This window comes from Nylanderia fulva, unplaced genomic scaffold (assembly GCF_048542155.1).
Source record: "Nylanderia fulva isolate GAGA-0341 unplaced genomic scaffold, ASM4854215v1 Scaffold62, whole genome shotgun sequence".
Lineage (NCBI taxonomy): Eukaryota > Metazoa > Arthropoda > Insecta > Hymenoptera > Formicidae > Nylanderia > Nylanderia fulva.
In genome coordinates, this window is record NW_028190721.1 from 474837 (window position 1) to 492382 (window position 17546).

Below are 17546 nucleotides of genomic sequence, written 5' to 3' on the forward strand. Positions count from 1 at the left end.
TAGTTATTGTGAGTGTGTATGTGTATTAAAATGAGAATGATACATATCATACATAACATTTTAATAATATGTATGCAATATAAATATATATATATATATATATATATATAGTATATATAAATTATATACATATATATATATATTTGAAAAAATTTTGATATATTTTTAATAAATAAACAATTATTTTAAGTATTGTATATATATATATATATAATTCAGGAATCGTAATATTGAAATAATTTTCGATCCAAAAGTTTATCGAATAAAATGCTTTTGAAGCTTTAAAATATTATAATTTACACATAACAGATAACACATATAAAACTAAATACATTTAACTATATTGTCTTTTAAGTATTAGTCACTAGGTTATTTAAATTATGCCTGTGTGTCTAAATTTATCGTACGCATATTCAATAGATATTCGTAACTTGATTTAATACTCTAATTGATAATGCAGTAATTCTGACACTAAATAAAATACTGTACAAAGAGAGGAAGAGTCGTGAATATTAATTTTCATTAAAAATAATTAATATGAATAAGATAAATAGAATTATTAAGAATTATTGAGAAAATTATTGAAACTATACAATTAAGAAGATAATTAAGATAAAATTATCGAAAGCGATGAATATATTAAAAGATATTACACCATATTATTTGTGAAAATGTTTTTCGAAATAAGTAATATAAATTTGTAAATATGCATATTTATTTGATTAATTGAGCAAAAGTTGAATGTGCTTAATTGTTATACACAAATGTTGCCACACGCTCACACACGCACGCACACACGCACATATACATATATAGGGTGTCCGGTAATTGTCGCTTCAACCATCGTATGCAGGTAAAGTGAGTTAAACCGAATAAGAAAGTCTTCTACCGTTTTGCGATTTACACAATAGTTATTGACTTATTAAATAAAAAAAATCGGCAAATCCACGCGAATAAAAGCGCGCGACGAGAAGAGACGTCCTACTGTAACACAATACACGAACATTTTTCGAACACGATTCGTACACAGTCATCGTTCGCTCCTATCTCCGCTTTGCCGCGCGCCGTGAATCGTGTTACAGTAGGACGTCTCTTATCGTCGCACGCTTCTATTCGCGTGAATTGGCCGATCTTTTTTATCTAATAACTCAATAATTATTGCAAAAATCGCAAAAAGATACAGGACTTTCCTATACGGTTTAACTCACTTTACCTGCACACGACGGTTAAAGCGACAATTACCGGACACCCATATAATAACGACCTCAGAGGTTTTGTTGACCTAATACATTATATTTATTATGATAACACATACAGAGAATCAGTCAGTCTTTCGTGGTCTTTCGAATCACATCGTGGTAGATATACTTAAAGATTGTAATAAAGTGAGTGCGAACGTTTTGTATTCTTCCGACATTGCATACTGCTACAGTATTAATTTTTTGCAGTTTATAAAACAAATTATATCAATATACATATGCAATTAACATACTGGACCGAAATATTGGGTAAGTCAAAATAAGTTAAAAATATAAAAACATATTTGTCTACAAATACAAAAAAATTTAATCATACCGTATAACGGAATTTTAAAGAATTTGCAACAGATAAGCTATAAAGAGAATAGTTTTATTCAAAATTATCTTTAAATTTTTATACACACACAGAGATAATTTAAATAATGTCGATATTATAACATTTTACGAATTGTAATGTTGAAATAATCTTGGACCCACAAAAGTTTAATATTCAATAGGTTATTCCTGAAACTTAAAAATACTACAATTTACAGATAATAAATATTATAACAGACACTTTTAATTGTCCTTTTATTACAAGACTATTAAAATTCTGTTTTATATAATATGTCGTACTTATTTTTTATAAAAGAAATATCTGTGTGTATTTTAATATATAAAATAATATTTAAATTGTACTGACATTGAGTAGAATAACTGTAACGAGGAAGAAGAATCAAATATTAATTGTCTCGATCTTTCGTATCCTTGCTATTATCTTTCGGTTAGCATACGCGTCGATTATTCGAGAGGTCGTGGTAACTGTTACCTGTTTTCTTTTCGCTCGCAATACAAAGGGATTGTCTCGATACGAACAAAACAAAACGCTTGATAAACAGAGATATAACGAAATTTCGGCAAATAACCCGACTCGAGAACACGCATGACGAGACAAACACGTCGGCCAAATATATAAATATTATAATAAAATTTATTCGAGTCCTACAAAACAGATAATAAATATTATAATAGACACTTTTAATTGTTCTTTCATTACAAGAATATTAAATTTTGTTTTCCAAAATTTATTGTACTTATCTTTTTTATAATAAAATATCTGTACGTATATTTTAATATTTAAAATGATTTTTAAATTGTACTGACATTGAGTAGAATAACTGTAACAAGAATGAAAATCAAATATTAATTTTTGTTGTTAAAAATAATGTATGTAATTTAGAAAAATGAAAAGTAGAACAATTATTATTGCTTTCAATTTGGATTTGATATATCCCTTTATGACGGCGATATATTATAACAAGTTTAAACAAATTAATTTTTAAGTTAAAAAATAAACATAAGTATAACACTTAAAAATAAGTAGTATTATATTAATCATATAAGTTATAAACAGTCAAAATATTAAATATTTTACGTAATAATTTTTACGTAAAATATTTGAATTAAAACGTACAAAACGCATGTTAATATTAAATTTAAAACGTATAATAAATAGTTCATATAAATTTAATAAGATACCATTAAAGCTGAAAGTTTTTACATATGTAAATTAAATGTATTGTAAATGTGTTGTAATATTTATTATCAGGTTTATAATAGATATAATTTAAAATTGAATCTATGTTGGCTTAATTCTCGGTGAATGTCCGTTCAGTTCATAATACACAGTATAAGAAAAGAAATCAAACAGATTTTCGAGGAACATAATAATAAACATGTGCTCCATCTCTCTCTCTCTCTCTCACTCTCTCTCTCTCTCTCACTCTCTCTCACTCTCTCTCTCACTCTCTCTCTCTCTCGCCGCTCCTCAGTTTTTCTGATCTCTGCTGTCTTCTTCTTATTTTCAATTGCACGTACACACAAGTATATATGTAAATAAAAATACTTAAAACAACTAACTTTATATACTATAAATCTTTATATTATAAATAACATTCTATAAATTCAAATGTGTATAATTTGTTGACAATGAGATTAACTATTTAAAAAAAATATAAAATATGTTGTAAATTCCATATTTCTGTATTGCTGTCAAGTACACTATGTGCGACACTGAAATACACACACACACACACACACACACACACACACACATATATATATATATATATATATATATATATATATACATATTTAATTATATTTAAAAATTGTGCAAATGTAAATTTGCATATAACTTCCTCACCATATAATATTCTGCTAATTAGAATGATTGTCCAATTAAAAATTCTAATACTTTTTGTATTTATGTCTTGTTTATATACAAGAATCATTTAAAAAGACATCTAAGCAATATTTAATTTCTTTATTTATCTTTTGTTCAGTGTTTTAGAGATCTAAAGTAAATATTCTTTTTCTTCGACATGATGCTATTTCTAAAACTATTATTAAGTAGTGGATTAATTTTTATCGCTGCGACGGCTTCCACTCGTAATGAATCTTTATGCTATCAACCATCAGAATATGTAAAACCAATACATTACGATATGAAGTTTACATCACGAATTGGAAGAAATCTTTTCTTTGGAGAATGCAATATCAGCATAAGTATTCTTAATAAAACGCATCACATATATTTACATTCAAAAAGATTAAATATTAGCAATATAATAGTGCTATTTACAAATTTTGAAAAATATCATGACAATGATAAAAATGCAGTTTATAAATCGATATATAATAATTACACTGTAATTAATGAAAAAGACACAACTGATATATCCTTTATGGATGAATTATCACCAGGAAATTACACCTTAAATATAAAATTTGATGCTACTGTTGGTGAAGTCTTTAGAATTTTCAACTTGAAAGAAGAAACTACGTAAGTAAATAATAAATGTTTATTAAAAAGGATACAATATGCAATTACATAAGACATTGTAGACAACAAAAAAATTTTAGTTAAAAAAACTGGGAGCGCTGCTAAATAATATTCTAACAATATTAAAATTAAATTGTTACTTTTAAACTCATTACAGTTAAAATATGTTTTGTGTTTAAATTAATTAATGTTACTTTAAGGTGCATTGTAATTTTGAAACTTAGCAGCGCGCCCAGTTTTTTTAACTAAAATTTTTTTATTTCTTTTTCACATGGCGCATGGACTTGGCATCTTGTTTATCTTTTTTTTTAAAAGATAAGTTTTTTTATGGTACGATTCTACATTTGCAAATTTAAATTTTTACTGATTCATTATACGACTCTATATATGTCTGCAACTTTAATTTTCCACTGGTACAAGTTTCTACTTTCACTTGGCGCAATTTTTTTTTTATTTCATTACTTTTGTTACGATTGTACATGGGTTTATAATCGATAATTTTTCATACAATTCTATTGTACATGGGTTTGCAATGTAGGATTCTACATAAGTTTGCAATGGATAATTTTTAATACAATTCTACATGGGTTTGCAATGGTTAATTTTTCATAGGATTCTACATGAGTTTGCAATGGTTATTTTTTCATAGGATTCTACATAGGTTTGCAATGGGTACGATTCTACATGGGTTTGCAATGGTTAATTTTGCCTAGGATTCTACATGGGTTTGCAATGATTAATTTTTCATAGGATTCTACATGGGTTTGCAATAGGATAGGATTCTACATGGGTTTGCAATGGATAATTTTTGTTAATGGCGTGCCCTTAACTGGTCGCCTTTTTTTACCTTTTTTTAAAGGTGAGTTTTTAGAGATTATATAATATACACGATCACAGTGTCCGGTAATAGCCGCGTATATGTAGGTAAAAGGAATTAATTGAATGGTCCTATAAAGTTTTGCTATCTTCCTAAGTATTACCGAGAAATTTATTTATAAAATAGGATGATAAACGGTGCGGCAATAAAAACATTTTATTCTTATACAATTACTACCCTGTATACATATATATCATTTTTCATTTAAAAATCAATATGTTTACAAGTAACTATTATAGTAATTGTATATTTATGATATATCTCTAATTTATAATTTTGATGTAAATCGTAGCACCCTTTATACTGCGCATGATGCAACACGCTTTCACTGAAGATATATTTTGGAAACACATTCGCTCATATATAAATAAAACGTGAGTAATTCAATATAAAATATAATATCAAAAGAATAAAATTGCATATCATAAATATTTAATAATAGAAGTTTTATAAAATGTCCCTCATTTTTTGGCTTCTTCTGACATTTTTTCCTTATGTTTTTTTTAGTCTAACAATTGCGTTAATTTCCAAAGCTGCTTCTAGATTTATTTTTAATTTTATTACTTTTCTTATGAAAATCGTTTCTGTAGAAAGAAATTGATGTTTTATTATTGTCACTTTTTCATATACATATACATTGTTGTTTTATTTTTGTTTCATGATTTGTTATTTTTTAAATAATTTTTTAAATCATTTTTATTTTTTTATTTTTTCCTTTATTTCTTTATATCGTCTATAATTCTTATAATTTTTATTCTTTTAATTGCATTTTGTGCTACATTTGTTTTTTAATCTTATTTAATCTCTTATTTAAGTTTTTAAATATTTAACACTTATATCTCTTTTTTATCACTTCTCTATTTTTATTTTCGTCTTTCGTAAATCGATCTCCTTTATATAATTTTTCTTAATATTACATACTTGATTTTGATCTCCTTTATATATTTTTCTAAATATTACATACTTAATTTTTGTTTTGTTTTCAACTTTTTATTCGTTTTACTTTTTCTTCTAATCATTTTATAACTCTCTCAATACTTTGCTCAAATATAATCTATATTAATGCTAATAATAGAGAGAAAGAGAGAGAGAGAGAGAGAGAGAGAAGGAAAACTGAAAAATTTAATAAAGTTATAAATTGTGTTTAAAATTACGTTATATTTTTTTATTATTATGATATAAATATAACATATATAAATATATAAATAGAAGTGCAATTTTATATTTTGCTTGTTAGTGTTTATTAAAATTTTTATAATATTAACATTATACAGAGAATTTTAACATATTTGTAATAAATTTTTATGTATTTTACATACTGTGTAAATTTAGAACCATTCTGAATTTTTGGAAAGAAATTGTTATTCCTGCAATAGAACCAGATATTTCTCTAGACATAATGACTTATAGACAATGTCCTATCATAAAAATAATACGAAATTATGAGGATGCTATGAGCCAAGCAAATGTATCGATACAAAATATCGACACATTACATATTGACTGTGTTCCTCTAACTTTTACTACACAAACATCTCCCGATTTTAACAATTTTACTCATCATATAGTATGCATGTCAAGGGATTTAAAACTATCATTAGCATCTAAAGAGACTGGTTGGATTATATTCAATATACAACAAATTGGTAAATATCGACCAATGGACTTATTATGACTTATTTCTCATCTTTATTTTACACACACATAATTGACATTATTTTATATTTTTATCTATTTTATTCATTGTCCTATAAAAATCTGAGATATTTATTATATAACTATAATATTAAAATGTTATATAATATTAAAATGCTATAGTTTTAAAATGTTTTGTATAATATTCTGCATTGTTATATATAATTAAGATATACACATCGGCGTTTTCCACTATAATATCAATTAATATTAAAGTTATATTTTTACAAATATTGTATTCTAATATAAACAAAAATTATAAAAAGATAATTATATTTATAAAATTAGTATAATAATAAGTACAAGTAAAACATACAATTTTCGTAAAGTTACATGTTACAGAAATTTTACTGATTAATAAAAAATAAATATTACATAATGAATTCACAACTAGAAATAATTTTATTTTATTCTATACAACAATATCTTGCACAGTTTTATTTTTCATTTTAGTTAATTTTTTATATGTATTTGCATTTTATTTATGTATTAAATTTTTGATACGTTTTTAATTTATAATTGATGTAAACAAAAGTATGAAACCAAAATGTTTGATAATAAATATACATTATAATGATAAACTTATTCAAAATAATAAATATTTATAAAATTTATTCACTATTTGACAGGATATTATCGCGTGAACTATGATGATGAGAATTGGCGAAGAATTTCACATTATCTAAACCATGATGATTACACGAAAATTCATGTTCTTAATCGTGCCCAAATTATCGATGATGCATTTCATTTAATGATAGCAGAACAACTTAATTCATCTATATTCTGGGATATCATATCGTATCTAAATCGAGAAGAAGATTATATAGCGTGGTATCCTATGTTTAAAGCTCTGGAATACATGTTCAGTACTTCTCTGGTAGTGTTGAAAGAAAAACATGGAAATCTCAAGGTAAATATTAATAGATTTCAATGAAATTGTTATATTTCAGATATTGGTATATATACACTCATTCATTATATAAGTTTAAATACTCAGAAAAATATATACCGCCGATAAAATTATACATACTATTAATTACATTGCAAATAAGTGTGCATACAAATTCAGTTTGAATTGTGCTCTAAAATGTATGATTTTCACTACCGCCAATATTATTGATATATACCATTGTTATTGGCTATATAGCTGGGTGCCTAAAATTCTTTGTCAATGAATTATAATTATAAACATTTCACACAAATTTAATCATATTTTTGAAAAGAGCTCGAATTGGCCTCAAATTGATTGCCAACAGTTCGTTTGCAAACAAATCGTTTGCGCACAAAACTTTTTGCTTACAAATCTATTACCTACAACCTCTTTTGCGAACAAATAAAAAAATTGAGAAACAAATATATGTATTTGCACACTATTATCTACAAACCGGTTGCCTATACAAGCTCTATTGCGCACAAAAAGAAATTAAAAGACAACATACGTTTGCACACACAAACTATTACACAAGCTACATTGCACACATGATACTATTATGTCAGCGATTGTTTCTTCTTTAAAAATAAAACTTTTTTGTAATATTTACGTAAAACGTACAATTTTTAACATATTTCTAATTGTTTTTTTGTATTTATATTGTCATAGGCAAATTGTTATTTTAAAGAAATGACTTTTGAGTAGGTTAATACAATCTGCCTGGTCAAATGGCTTTCGCCTGTTTATGTGTGTCCAAATGTTATTTTTTTAGGCAAACAGCATTTGCCTGAACGTTTTTTAGGAAAATGGAAATAAATGTTGATATTATTTCGAATGGGACACTTCAAGTTTATGGCAGCCCTTTTGGGTTCTGAAAATAGATAAAACAATATAATATATATAAGATTTGGGTTGACTCTCGCTTCGCGTGAAATGTTGCAAACCCATATGGAATCTCTTTCTCGAGTGAAAAAGTGTATGCTAAATACTATATAACAATGACAGCGGTTTAGTCAAATAGCATTGGGCCAGGAAAATAACATTTTCGGGGACCCGATCTGTAGGTAATAATATCATGTGTGCAGTGCAGCTTGTGCGCAATAATATCGTGTGTGCAAATGTACGTTTATGCTTAAATTTTATTATTTGTGCGCAAAAGAGATTGTAGGCAATAGATTTGTAGGCAAAAAGTTCTGTGAGCAACCAATTTGTTAGCAAATGATCTGTTGGCATTCAATGCTGTTGGCAATCAATTTGTAGGCAATTGGGATCCCTATTTTTGCATACATATGTATATATATTTGAGTGTATGTGCGTGCATAGATAAACGTTCACGTTAATGTAAATAAATTTGTACGAATGTTTGTTTCAAAGAAAGAAAAAATTTTAAGAATCTGTAGGAAAATAATAAAAAATATAATAATTTTTAAGTACATATATATAATATTGTTGTGTTCGCGTTAAGCACAAGTATGAATTCCGGTCGAATGTCCCTGGATTTCAAGTTACATCTATCTATGTTACTTGGAGATGGTTGCTGTGGAGGTTGTTAAACAACCAGCAGTATATTGTCTTTGGTGCGATATTCATCGCAATCGTCTGACAGCTGTCGTTCGGTTTGGACGTTTACTGTGACGTCTACGCATTACGATTCTTCCTCGCTATTTTGCCTTTTAATTATCTTTTGTATTCGTGTCCTCATTAAAATTCTTTGTTCTTTTCATAAATACGTGTTTTTATTTTCCGGAGGCGAGTGAGTGCGTGAGATATTGTGTCGCATCCGAGTGATTAGCGGAATCGCTCCGCGGACACAGCATTTTAGGGGATGTAATTCGTAGTCCAGGGACATTCGACCGGAAGTCGCACTGGGACTTAACGCGGGCGTAAAAATATTAATTAAACAGAGGAATAAATATTTAACGATTCTTATGAACGATTTTTAAGAATAAACGGCATCTTACGCAAGATACTTACAGGAATCAAATACAAAGAATTTATCTGCTTTGTTTCAAAAATAGAGAAAATTTTAAGAATCTTTTGGAAATTAATAGAAAAAATATTTTTTAATGCATTTATAATATGAAAAAAATATATATTTAACGATTTTTAGTCTAGAGTAAGGGACATATTACTCGGGGTACTTGATAGAATCAAATATAAAGAAACTGATGATAGTGATCATTCAATAATATTAATAATATCTTTTAAATATTATAAACATTTCGCATATTAAACAATATTTTTGCATATATGTATGTATTTTTAAACGTATGTATACGTGCATAAATAAACTCTCGCGTTTATATATTAATTTGTATTTAATTTTTTACATAAATTAATAAAATTATATGTGTGTTTACGCATACAAACACGCACACAGACACACACACACACAAAACATACATATATATAATTATAACAAATTAATATTTAAATATTATAAAAATTTACAGTCAACATTTATTTATGTCTTATAGAAATTTATTACTAGTAACGCCAATTTATTACTTATTTCGAGTACTTAATCACTTATTTTGAGTTCTTAAATTACTGTATATCAGTATTTTAAGTATTCGAAATAAGTAATTAATTGGCGTTACTAGTGATAAATTTCTACAAGAGCTGGCCAGTACAAATCGTATTACACATAACGTTTCGGCCTTTGGGTACAGGCCCTTATCAAGTATATTACTCAATATCACGTCTTTCATTTTGACATTTTGAAAGCACCACTTGATACCTAAAGGCCGAAACGTTGTGTGCAATACGATTTGTATTGACCAGTTAGATCAAACTGTAATAAACTATTTATAATTTTATTAGCGACTTTATTTGAATCTTTTGAGATTTTAATAATTTTTAAATACATTTACAATATAAACAAGAAATATATATTTAACGATTTTTAGAATTACATAAACGATAAATTAAACGGGACATTTAAAAGAATCAAATATGAAGAAATTAATGATAATGACGACCTTAGAAAATGTTTACAACAAGAAGTAGCAAGATGGGCATGTTTTCTCGGTGACATTACTTGTAAGGAAAAAGCCAACAATAAATTAAAACAACATATCGAAGATCCTAAAACACACAGGTAAATATTGGTATATATTTTTAGCCTTTCTTAATTAAATTTTCTTATAGGTATCTTCCATAATGTTTAAATGATTTGATTTGATCACATGCTAATTTTTAATAAGAAAATTTAATTTTTTTATATTATAGACTTTTGCCATGGTGGAAGGAATGGACATATTGTAATGGTTTGATGTTGACCAAAGAAGAGACCACATGGCAATCAGTGTATGATATAGGATTGAATAAATCTGACACTAAGTTTTTAGAATATTTGGCTTGCCCTGAAGATATTAATTTCATTAAAAAGTATTTAAGATATAATCAAAACATTTCTACAAAACAGGAATATCCAAATTCTTTTAACAGTTTCTTACATATTATGACGAAGCATGCGAAGAATCAAATTATACTGGAGTACATATTAGATCATTTTAACGAAATAAAACCAAAGTAATGTGGCATATTTTTATAAATATTGTGTACAAAAGTTTATTATATGTTTTATATATACATTTGTTTTTTCGTGTTCAGATATGTTAGTACAACTGCAGCATTACTTATTATTATTAATAACATACATGTATATTCCGTAAATCTAACTCAGGTAAAAATTTTACATGTTTAAATATGTATACAAAATGTGATAATAATGCGATATTAATAATTATTATTTAATGTTTAAAATAATTTTGATAATGTTAGAAATATAATACATTTTAGCAAATATTAGATAGCGTTAGAGATATTATAGGAACTAACTTAGTTGAAGTGAATAACACAGAAGATTTACTGAAAAGTCAGAAAAAAAATCAAACAAAGGAAATACTTCAAATAAATGAGGTAAATTTAATAAATATTATTATGGAAAGCAAAAGAAAAAGAAATATTGTTCTATCTTATCAATTTCTGAATATTATTTTTATGTTTGTTTTATTTGTTATATAAAAAGTATGTTGATTTCATTGTGCAAATCTTTGTTTATTTTATATATATTATATTTTCATAATGTGGAATGAGATTACAATTTATTTAATTATATTATAATTAATAAAACGATTTGTTTCAGGGTTACATTAAGATAAATGTGCATAACATACATGACCGAATTAGACGCCAGATAGACATTCGGGACGATCAAACCGAAAGACAAAGATCGAGATTATACGTTAAGAATTTAATATTGAAGCTAATATTAAGCATGCCACCTTTAGAACCTGATCCTAATAAGTTTCGAAAGTATTTAGTAGGATTCACTCCCCGATTTGGGCGCTGAGGCTTAAGCATCGTAAGGGTCTATATAAATCCGCCTCTGGACATACTTATATGAATACTTTTTTATATTGATTGTACTACTTTTTTACTGCTTTAATTATTGCTTATTTAGATGTATTACTATTCGCTGCCTCTGTATTTACAAAATTTTATGACTGCATGCATTAAGTTTTTCATTTTTTTGCGATCTTGCTTGAAGTAGTTGAAGTATATATTATTATCTGTGTAGTCACAAGAAAATATCCATATAATATTATAATAAATTCTATTGTTGGATATAATATAATAATATAAATGTGTAAATATAAATATATAAATATGCTTGTTATAAATGATAAATGCACCTAAATGTACTATCTATTTATTTTGAATTAAACATTAATTTGTTTTTAATTTTTTACATAAATTAATAAAATTATATGTTTACGCATACAAACACACACACAAAACATACATATATATATTTATAACGAATTAGTATTTAAATATTATAAAAATTTACAGCCAACATATTTATTCCTTATAAAAATTTATCAGTAGTAACGCCAATTTATCACTTATTTCGAGTACTTAATTATTTATTTTAAGTACTTAAATTACTGTATATCAGTATTTTAAGTACTCGAAATAAGTGATTAATTGGCGTTACTAGTGATAAATTTTTACAAGAGATGTTTATATGTATAAAAATTCGTCATTATTTTTATTATATATACATATATATATATATATATATATATATATATATAAATATGTATAATATATGTGCGTATATATATATATATATATATATATATATATATGTGTGTGTGTGTGGGTGTGTGTGTGTGTGTGTGTACGGGTATATTTGAAATAATAATATTATATATTATATATTGCGTACGTTAGATATACAGATCATATTATATATTAAATATATAATTAATACATTATAATAATTTGTAAATGTATATATATATATATATATATATATATATATATATAAAATAAGTATCTGTAACTATAAGAATTAGTAATACGTTAACGTTATATGTGAACTAATAATTATATGTGATATATGTTCAATAACTAAATATTTGACACATTTAATGTTATAATCTAAAATTTGTAATTGATTAACATTTTTTAGTTTACAATAAATCACATAACACAATTTTTTTCTCTCTCTCTTTCTCTCTCTCTCTCTCTCCCCTCTCTTGTGTAAATCCACATTCTAATTTCAAAAAGTTATTTAAATAAAATTTAATGTTAATATTAATAATCTTAATATTAATTTATAAAATTATTTTTGTTCCTTGCTGATATTTTTAATAAACTTACAAATACTGCAAAATGTGTCAATCTGAATTGTAACTTACAATTATATTTAAAAAACATATAAGCAAAAATAAAAGAGAAAAAATATTTTAAAACATTTGTTATCAAATTAAAAAGTTCGCGTATAACATATACTTCTTCCAATTAACGCGATGAATTTTAATATTAAGAAATTATCTTATCATTTCATTTGCTTCTCTATTATTCATTATCTCTTACTATTTTTTAATGATAAATGTCGAATCTATTTTAGCAAAATAAAATTTATAGAACAGTGTTGCAACATGGATAAAAAAATTCGAAAAATAGATAGAAATCCGTTATATACTAAAATCGGAAAACAATTAATATATCCTAAAAACTTCCTATAACTAATCAATTAGAATATAAAAAGAGAGCTACTATGTAATACATGCACATATTTACATTTAGTTTTCTGTATACCTTACAGTATAGTGTTTTTATTTATTTTTTTAATTACAATTTGTGGTGCATTAATAATGTTTGATATATTTACCAATATACTTTATAATTTCTCGACTCACCAATTTTTTAATTTTTTTTATACCATTATACATGCTATGTTCAAATATGCATAAAATAATAAAGTATATATTTTAAAGTTTACAAAGTGATACAATTTAAAAGTAAGTACATCAAATATGATTTGTGCACTCAAAGTCGTACTATTTAGTTAATTATTATAAATAATTTTGTATCTCGACGGGACCGGAAGTACAGTTATTTCAAAATTTGACCAAGGGGTAATGTTGTTATTTTTAAAGATATTACGAAATCTGCAAACGGGTACTGTTTCCTAATATTTTATACCCATTTGTATACTTTTCTTCAAATTGTTTGTACCTCGCAGGGACCGGAAGTCATTTCAAAATTTGACCAATGTCTGTCCTTTTGGGATACAAATGAAAATTAAAGAGGTACAAACAGGTACAAACAATTAAAAAAGAGCACTCGTTTGCAGATTTTGCATATCTTTAAAAATGACAAAGTTACTTCTTGGACAAATTATGAAATGACTGTACTTCCGGTCCATTCGAGATACAAACCATTCTCTTTCAAATGTTATTGGCCGTTTTTCAATATTTAAAAAAATAGCAAAACTACCTCTTGGTCAAATTTTGAATAGCCTGTACTTCTGGCACCTTCGAGGTGCAAACAATTTGAAGAAAGGTACAAACGGGTACAAACGATTAGAAAACAGTACCCGTTTGCAGATTTCGAATATTTTTAAGAATGACAATTACCCCTTACACGAATTTTTAAATGCCTGTACTTCCGGTTCCTTTGAAGTACAAATGATTTAAAAGGAGGTATAAATGGGTACAAACGATTCTCTTTCGAATGCCGTTAATGAAAATAAAATATCTTAAAGTTAGGCGCTGGCCGTTTTTTTAACCCCCGGTGTTTTATAATCCTTTGAGGTACAAACAAAAAATCAAACGGTATAAACAAGTACAAACAAGGTATAAACGGATCCCAGCAAACACAGTATATAAATGTTATATACTTAAGCATGTTACATGTAACGTATATGTTAGTTGTAATTTCTCACTCATAGATGTAACATTTTTAATATTACATATATTACATTGTAGTTATATTGTCATTATATCCCAAGATAGCACTGACTTATCAATACATCAATGTGCTATTTAGTATATAATTACAATATCACTACAATGTAATATATGTTATATTAAAATGTTACATCTATAAGTGGGAAATTACAACTAACATGGATTTTACATGTAACGTACACGTTATATTACCAGTTATATTCCGTTTTATTATAGCAATGTAACAATTATATATCGGTGTTTGCTGGGATTATATTTAAAAATTTTTTTTTTTTAAGTCAGGCACCAGGTTCACACATCGGTGTTTAATATCACGTTCGAATAACGCTTTTGAGAATCGAAATGCCAGTGAAGTCAGGCTCGGTTGGCAGAGAAGGAGGACCCGGTTATATGACGGGAGTCGGAGGATGGTGTCCGTGAAGAGTGCATCCAACCTTTGCCTCTCTCGTCCACCATCCTCCGCGTTGAAAGGGCGATGTTATCGAGATTCTATGAGTCCGATTGGCGATGCCTTTCCATTTCCTCCGCGCTACAGGGGGTTATCGACACCCTGTCAACCGTTTCGCGCCCTTTACCGCCCAGGATGGCCCACTTGCTAAGTCGATTCCCGATGGACAATACGCGCGATCTTTAACGAAAAGACACCCCAGCGGGTGATAATGGGGCCCTATCGCACAGCTGCGGTTATATATTTGCGAGTAATTACATTGTGCATGCGCGAGGGTAGTCATTCGGCAAGGGCGCATTGGAAATTCGGCGAATTCGCTGTTTATTGGTCGCCGTTGGCGGTAATTTTAGATTTATTATCTATACGGGGAATTGATTAATCAATATTAATTAGTACAATTAAAAGATAATGGAAACGAAGTGTGCAACGTAGAAACGAAATATATATACAATTGACAAAATGAAAAAATCTAATTTTATCTGTTTTGTTTATTTTGTTTATCAACTATATGTATATTCATTATGATTTGTTGTAATTGTCATTGTTTTTCGACAAGTTTAGTCTGACACACTGCGTCATCTTATTTAGAATTTTATATAAGTTTCTTTGATTTCGTTTCAATTGTAACACACATCTGTCAATTTCAATTTTAATCCACTGTAATGTACCAGCTTTATATTTGTGAATTTATTTATATGTAGATATTGAAGATGATCCTATAAAAGGATCGAAACGTCTGTTTTTATTTTCAAGATTAATTAACAATAAATCTTTAGGGATTTTACATCCAGTGCGTTTGGCTGTTATTTGCCTCGTTAATTATTATTAATATTATAAATTCAGCTTATTAAAATTTTGTTTATTAATATATATATATATATATATATATATATATATTTAGAACTGTCTTTCTTCTTCCACAGGATTTCCATAATTGAATTTCATATTTAAATTCGCGGAGAATTGACAAAAGCGAGATTCGTAAATTTTAAACTTTATAAGTGCAATGCGTATATAACGGGAATAAATATTTTGAAATTTACAGAGAGTGATTATACGTGCTACTCTTTACAACGGTATTCTTTGCAATTATTCCACTGTATTATTATGAAACGTGACTACCATTGTGCGCTACCGGCTAACTCGTTTGTCAACGTACAAACGAAATTTTTAATTTGTGCGGTAGACCAAATAAAAATGTACTCGACAAGCTTCTCTCTCTCTAAACAGTTTTATTTTTATTGCAAGAGATAGTTCACTTTGTTTGTCGCACAGACCGCGGTCTTTCGTTTAACTATAATGAATTAACTTTGAAGGAGAAAGAACGCGTCTGTGTGTGTGTGTGTGTGTGTTTGTTCATGGCAATATAATTTTACGACTAATTACATGCTTAAAAACAAGTTAAGCAGAAAGGGTATTTTAGCTTCAACAGTATTTTAGCTTGTCTGAAAAAGCAAGAAGTTAGTAAAAATATAAAAAATTAAAAAACAATCTCTTGTTTTGAATGAATTAAAAAATCTGTTATGCAGTGTTTAAGAATCTTTCTTTTTATTCACGCTGTTGGTAACTCTTATTATAAGAATAGATTTTCGCGCATTATAGCGTATAACGCAATTATAAATGAGCATTATTAATTATTTTTGTTCCACACACTACTCGTTCGGAATTAGAAAAATATTACTGCAAGATTTGTACATGTGCAAGTGCTTTCCTTCACACAGGGAGTACATTTTTTGCAAAATACAACGCGGAGTACTTTCACATGAACCTATAAATTCTATTGTTCAGTTTTTGTACGCACACTCACGAATAGCTTGTTGTATTCTACGATAAATTATTCTCTCAGTATCCTTGTGTGTGTGTGTCAAAAACAAACAATCGCACTCACTAATCTGGTAAATGTTAACAAGCAAAAAAACTTTTTTATTGTATGGACATATGACAAAAGCAATTGCAATAAAAAAGTGTATAAAATGATTTTAAATAAAAAAAATGTGTGTGAATTAAATTAAATTGATAAATTTTACTAAAAATTAGACAGGAAATGATTCTTTGCAACATATTTTGATATCAATTAAATCGCGAAAAAAGAATGCGCGATACACGAAAATAATATAATTAATAGAGTCTTGGTTTTAAAATACAATTATCTTTACTTCTTCTTTTTCTATCTTTTCTGCGCAGATGTGTTTTGTAATTTAATTTTTACAAAACTTTATAACAACTGCAATACGCTGA

At 27.0% G+C, this 17546-nt stretch overlaps 2 protein-coding genes across 8 annotated transcripts in view; both read left to right on the plus strand.

Moving 5' to 3' along the window:
* LOC114942262 (uncharacterized) overlaps positions 1 to 17546 on the plus strand; it is a 346485-nt gene that overhangs the window by 200959 nt on the left and 127980 nt on the right. The gene's annotated exons all lie outside the window — the stretch shown is intronic.
* LOC114930061 (aminopeptidase N-like) lies at positions 1122 to 12177 on the plus strand. 4 transcript variants are annotated; one of them, XM_085488081.1, is made up of 11 exons: positions 1122 to 1508; positions 3584 to 4083; positions 4733 to 4942; positions 5253 to 5334; positions 6293 to 6606; positions 7285 to 7568; positions 10499 to 10689; positions 10821 to 11123; positions 11205 to 11277; positions 11394 to 11513; positions 11740 to 12177. In XM_085488081.1, exons 3-11 carry the CDS (start codon positions 4870 to 4872, stop codon positions 11944 to 11946), a joined length of 1647 nt encoding a protein of 548 aa, XP_085344207.1. In that variant the 5' UTR covers positions 1122 to 1508; positions 3584 to 4083; positions 4733 to 4869; the 3' UTR covers positions 11947 to 12177. The 4 variants fall into 4 exon arrangements, with proteins under 4 accessions (XP_085344207.1, XP_029157635.2, XP_029157636.2 ...); XM_029301802.2 differs by lacking the exon at positions 4733 to 4942 and having other exon boundaries at positions 1125 to 1508; XM_085488082.1 differs by lacking the exons at positions 1122 to 1508; positions 3584 to 4083 and having other exon boundaries at positions 4484 to 4942.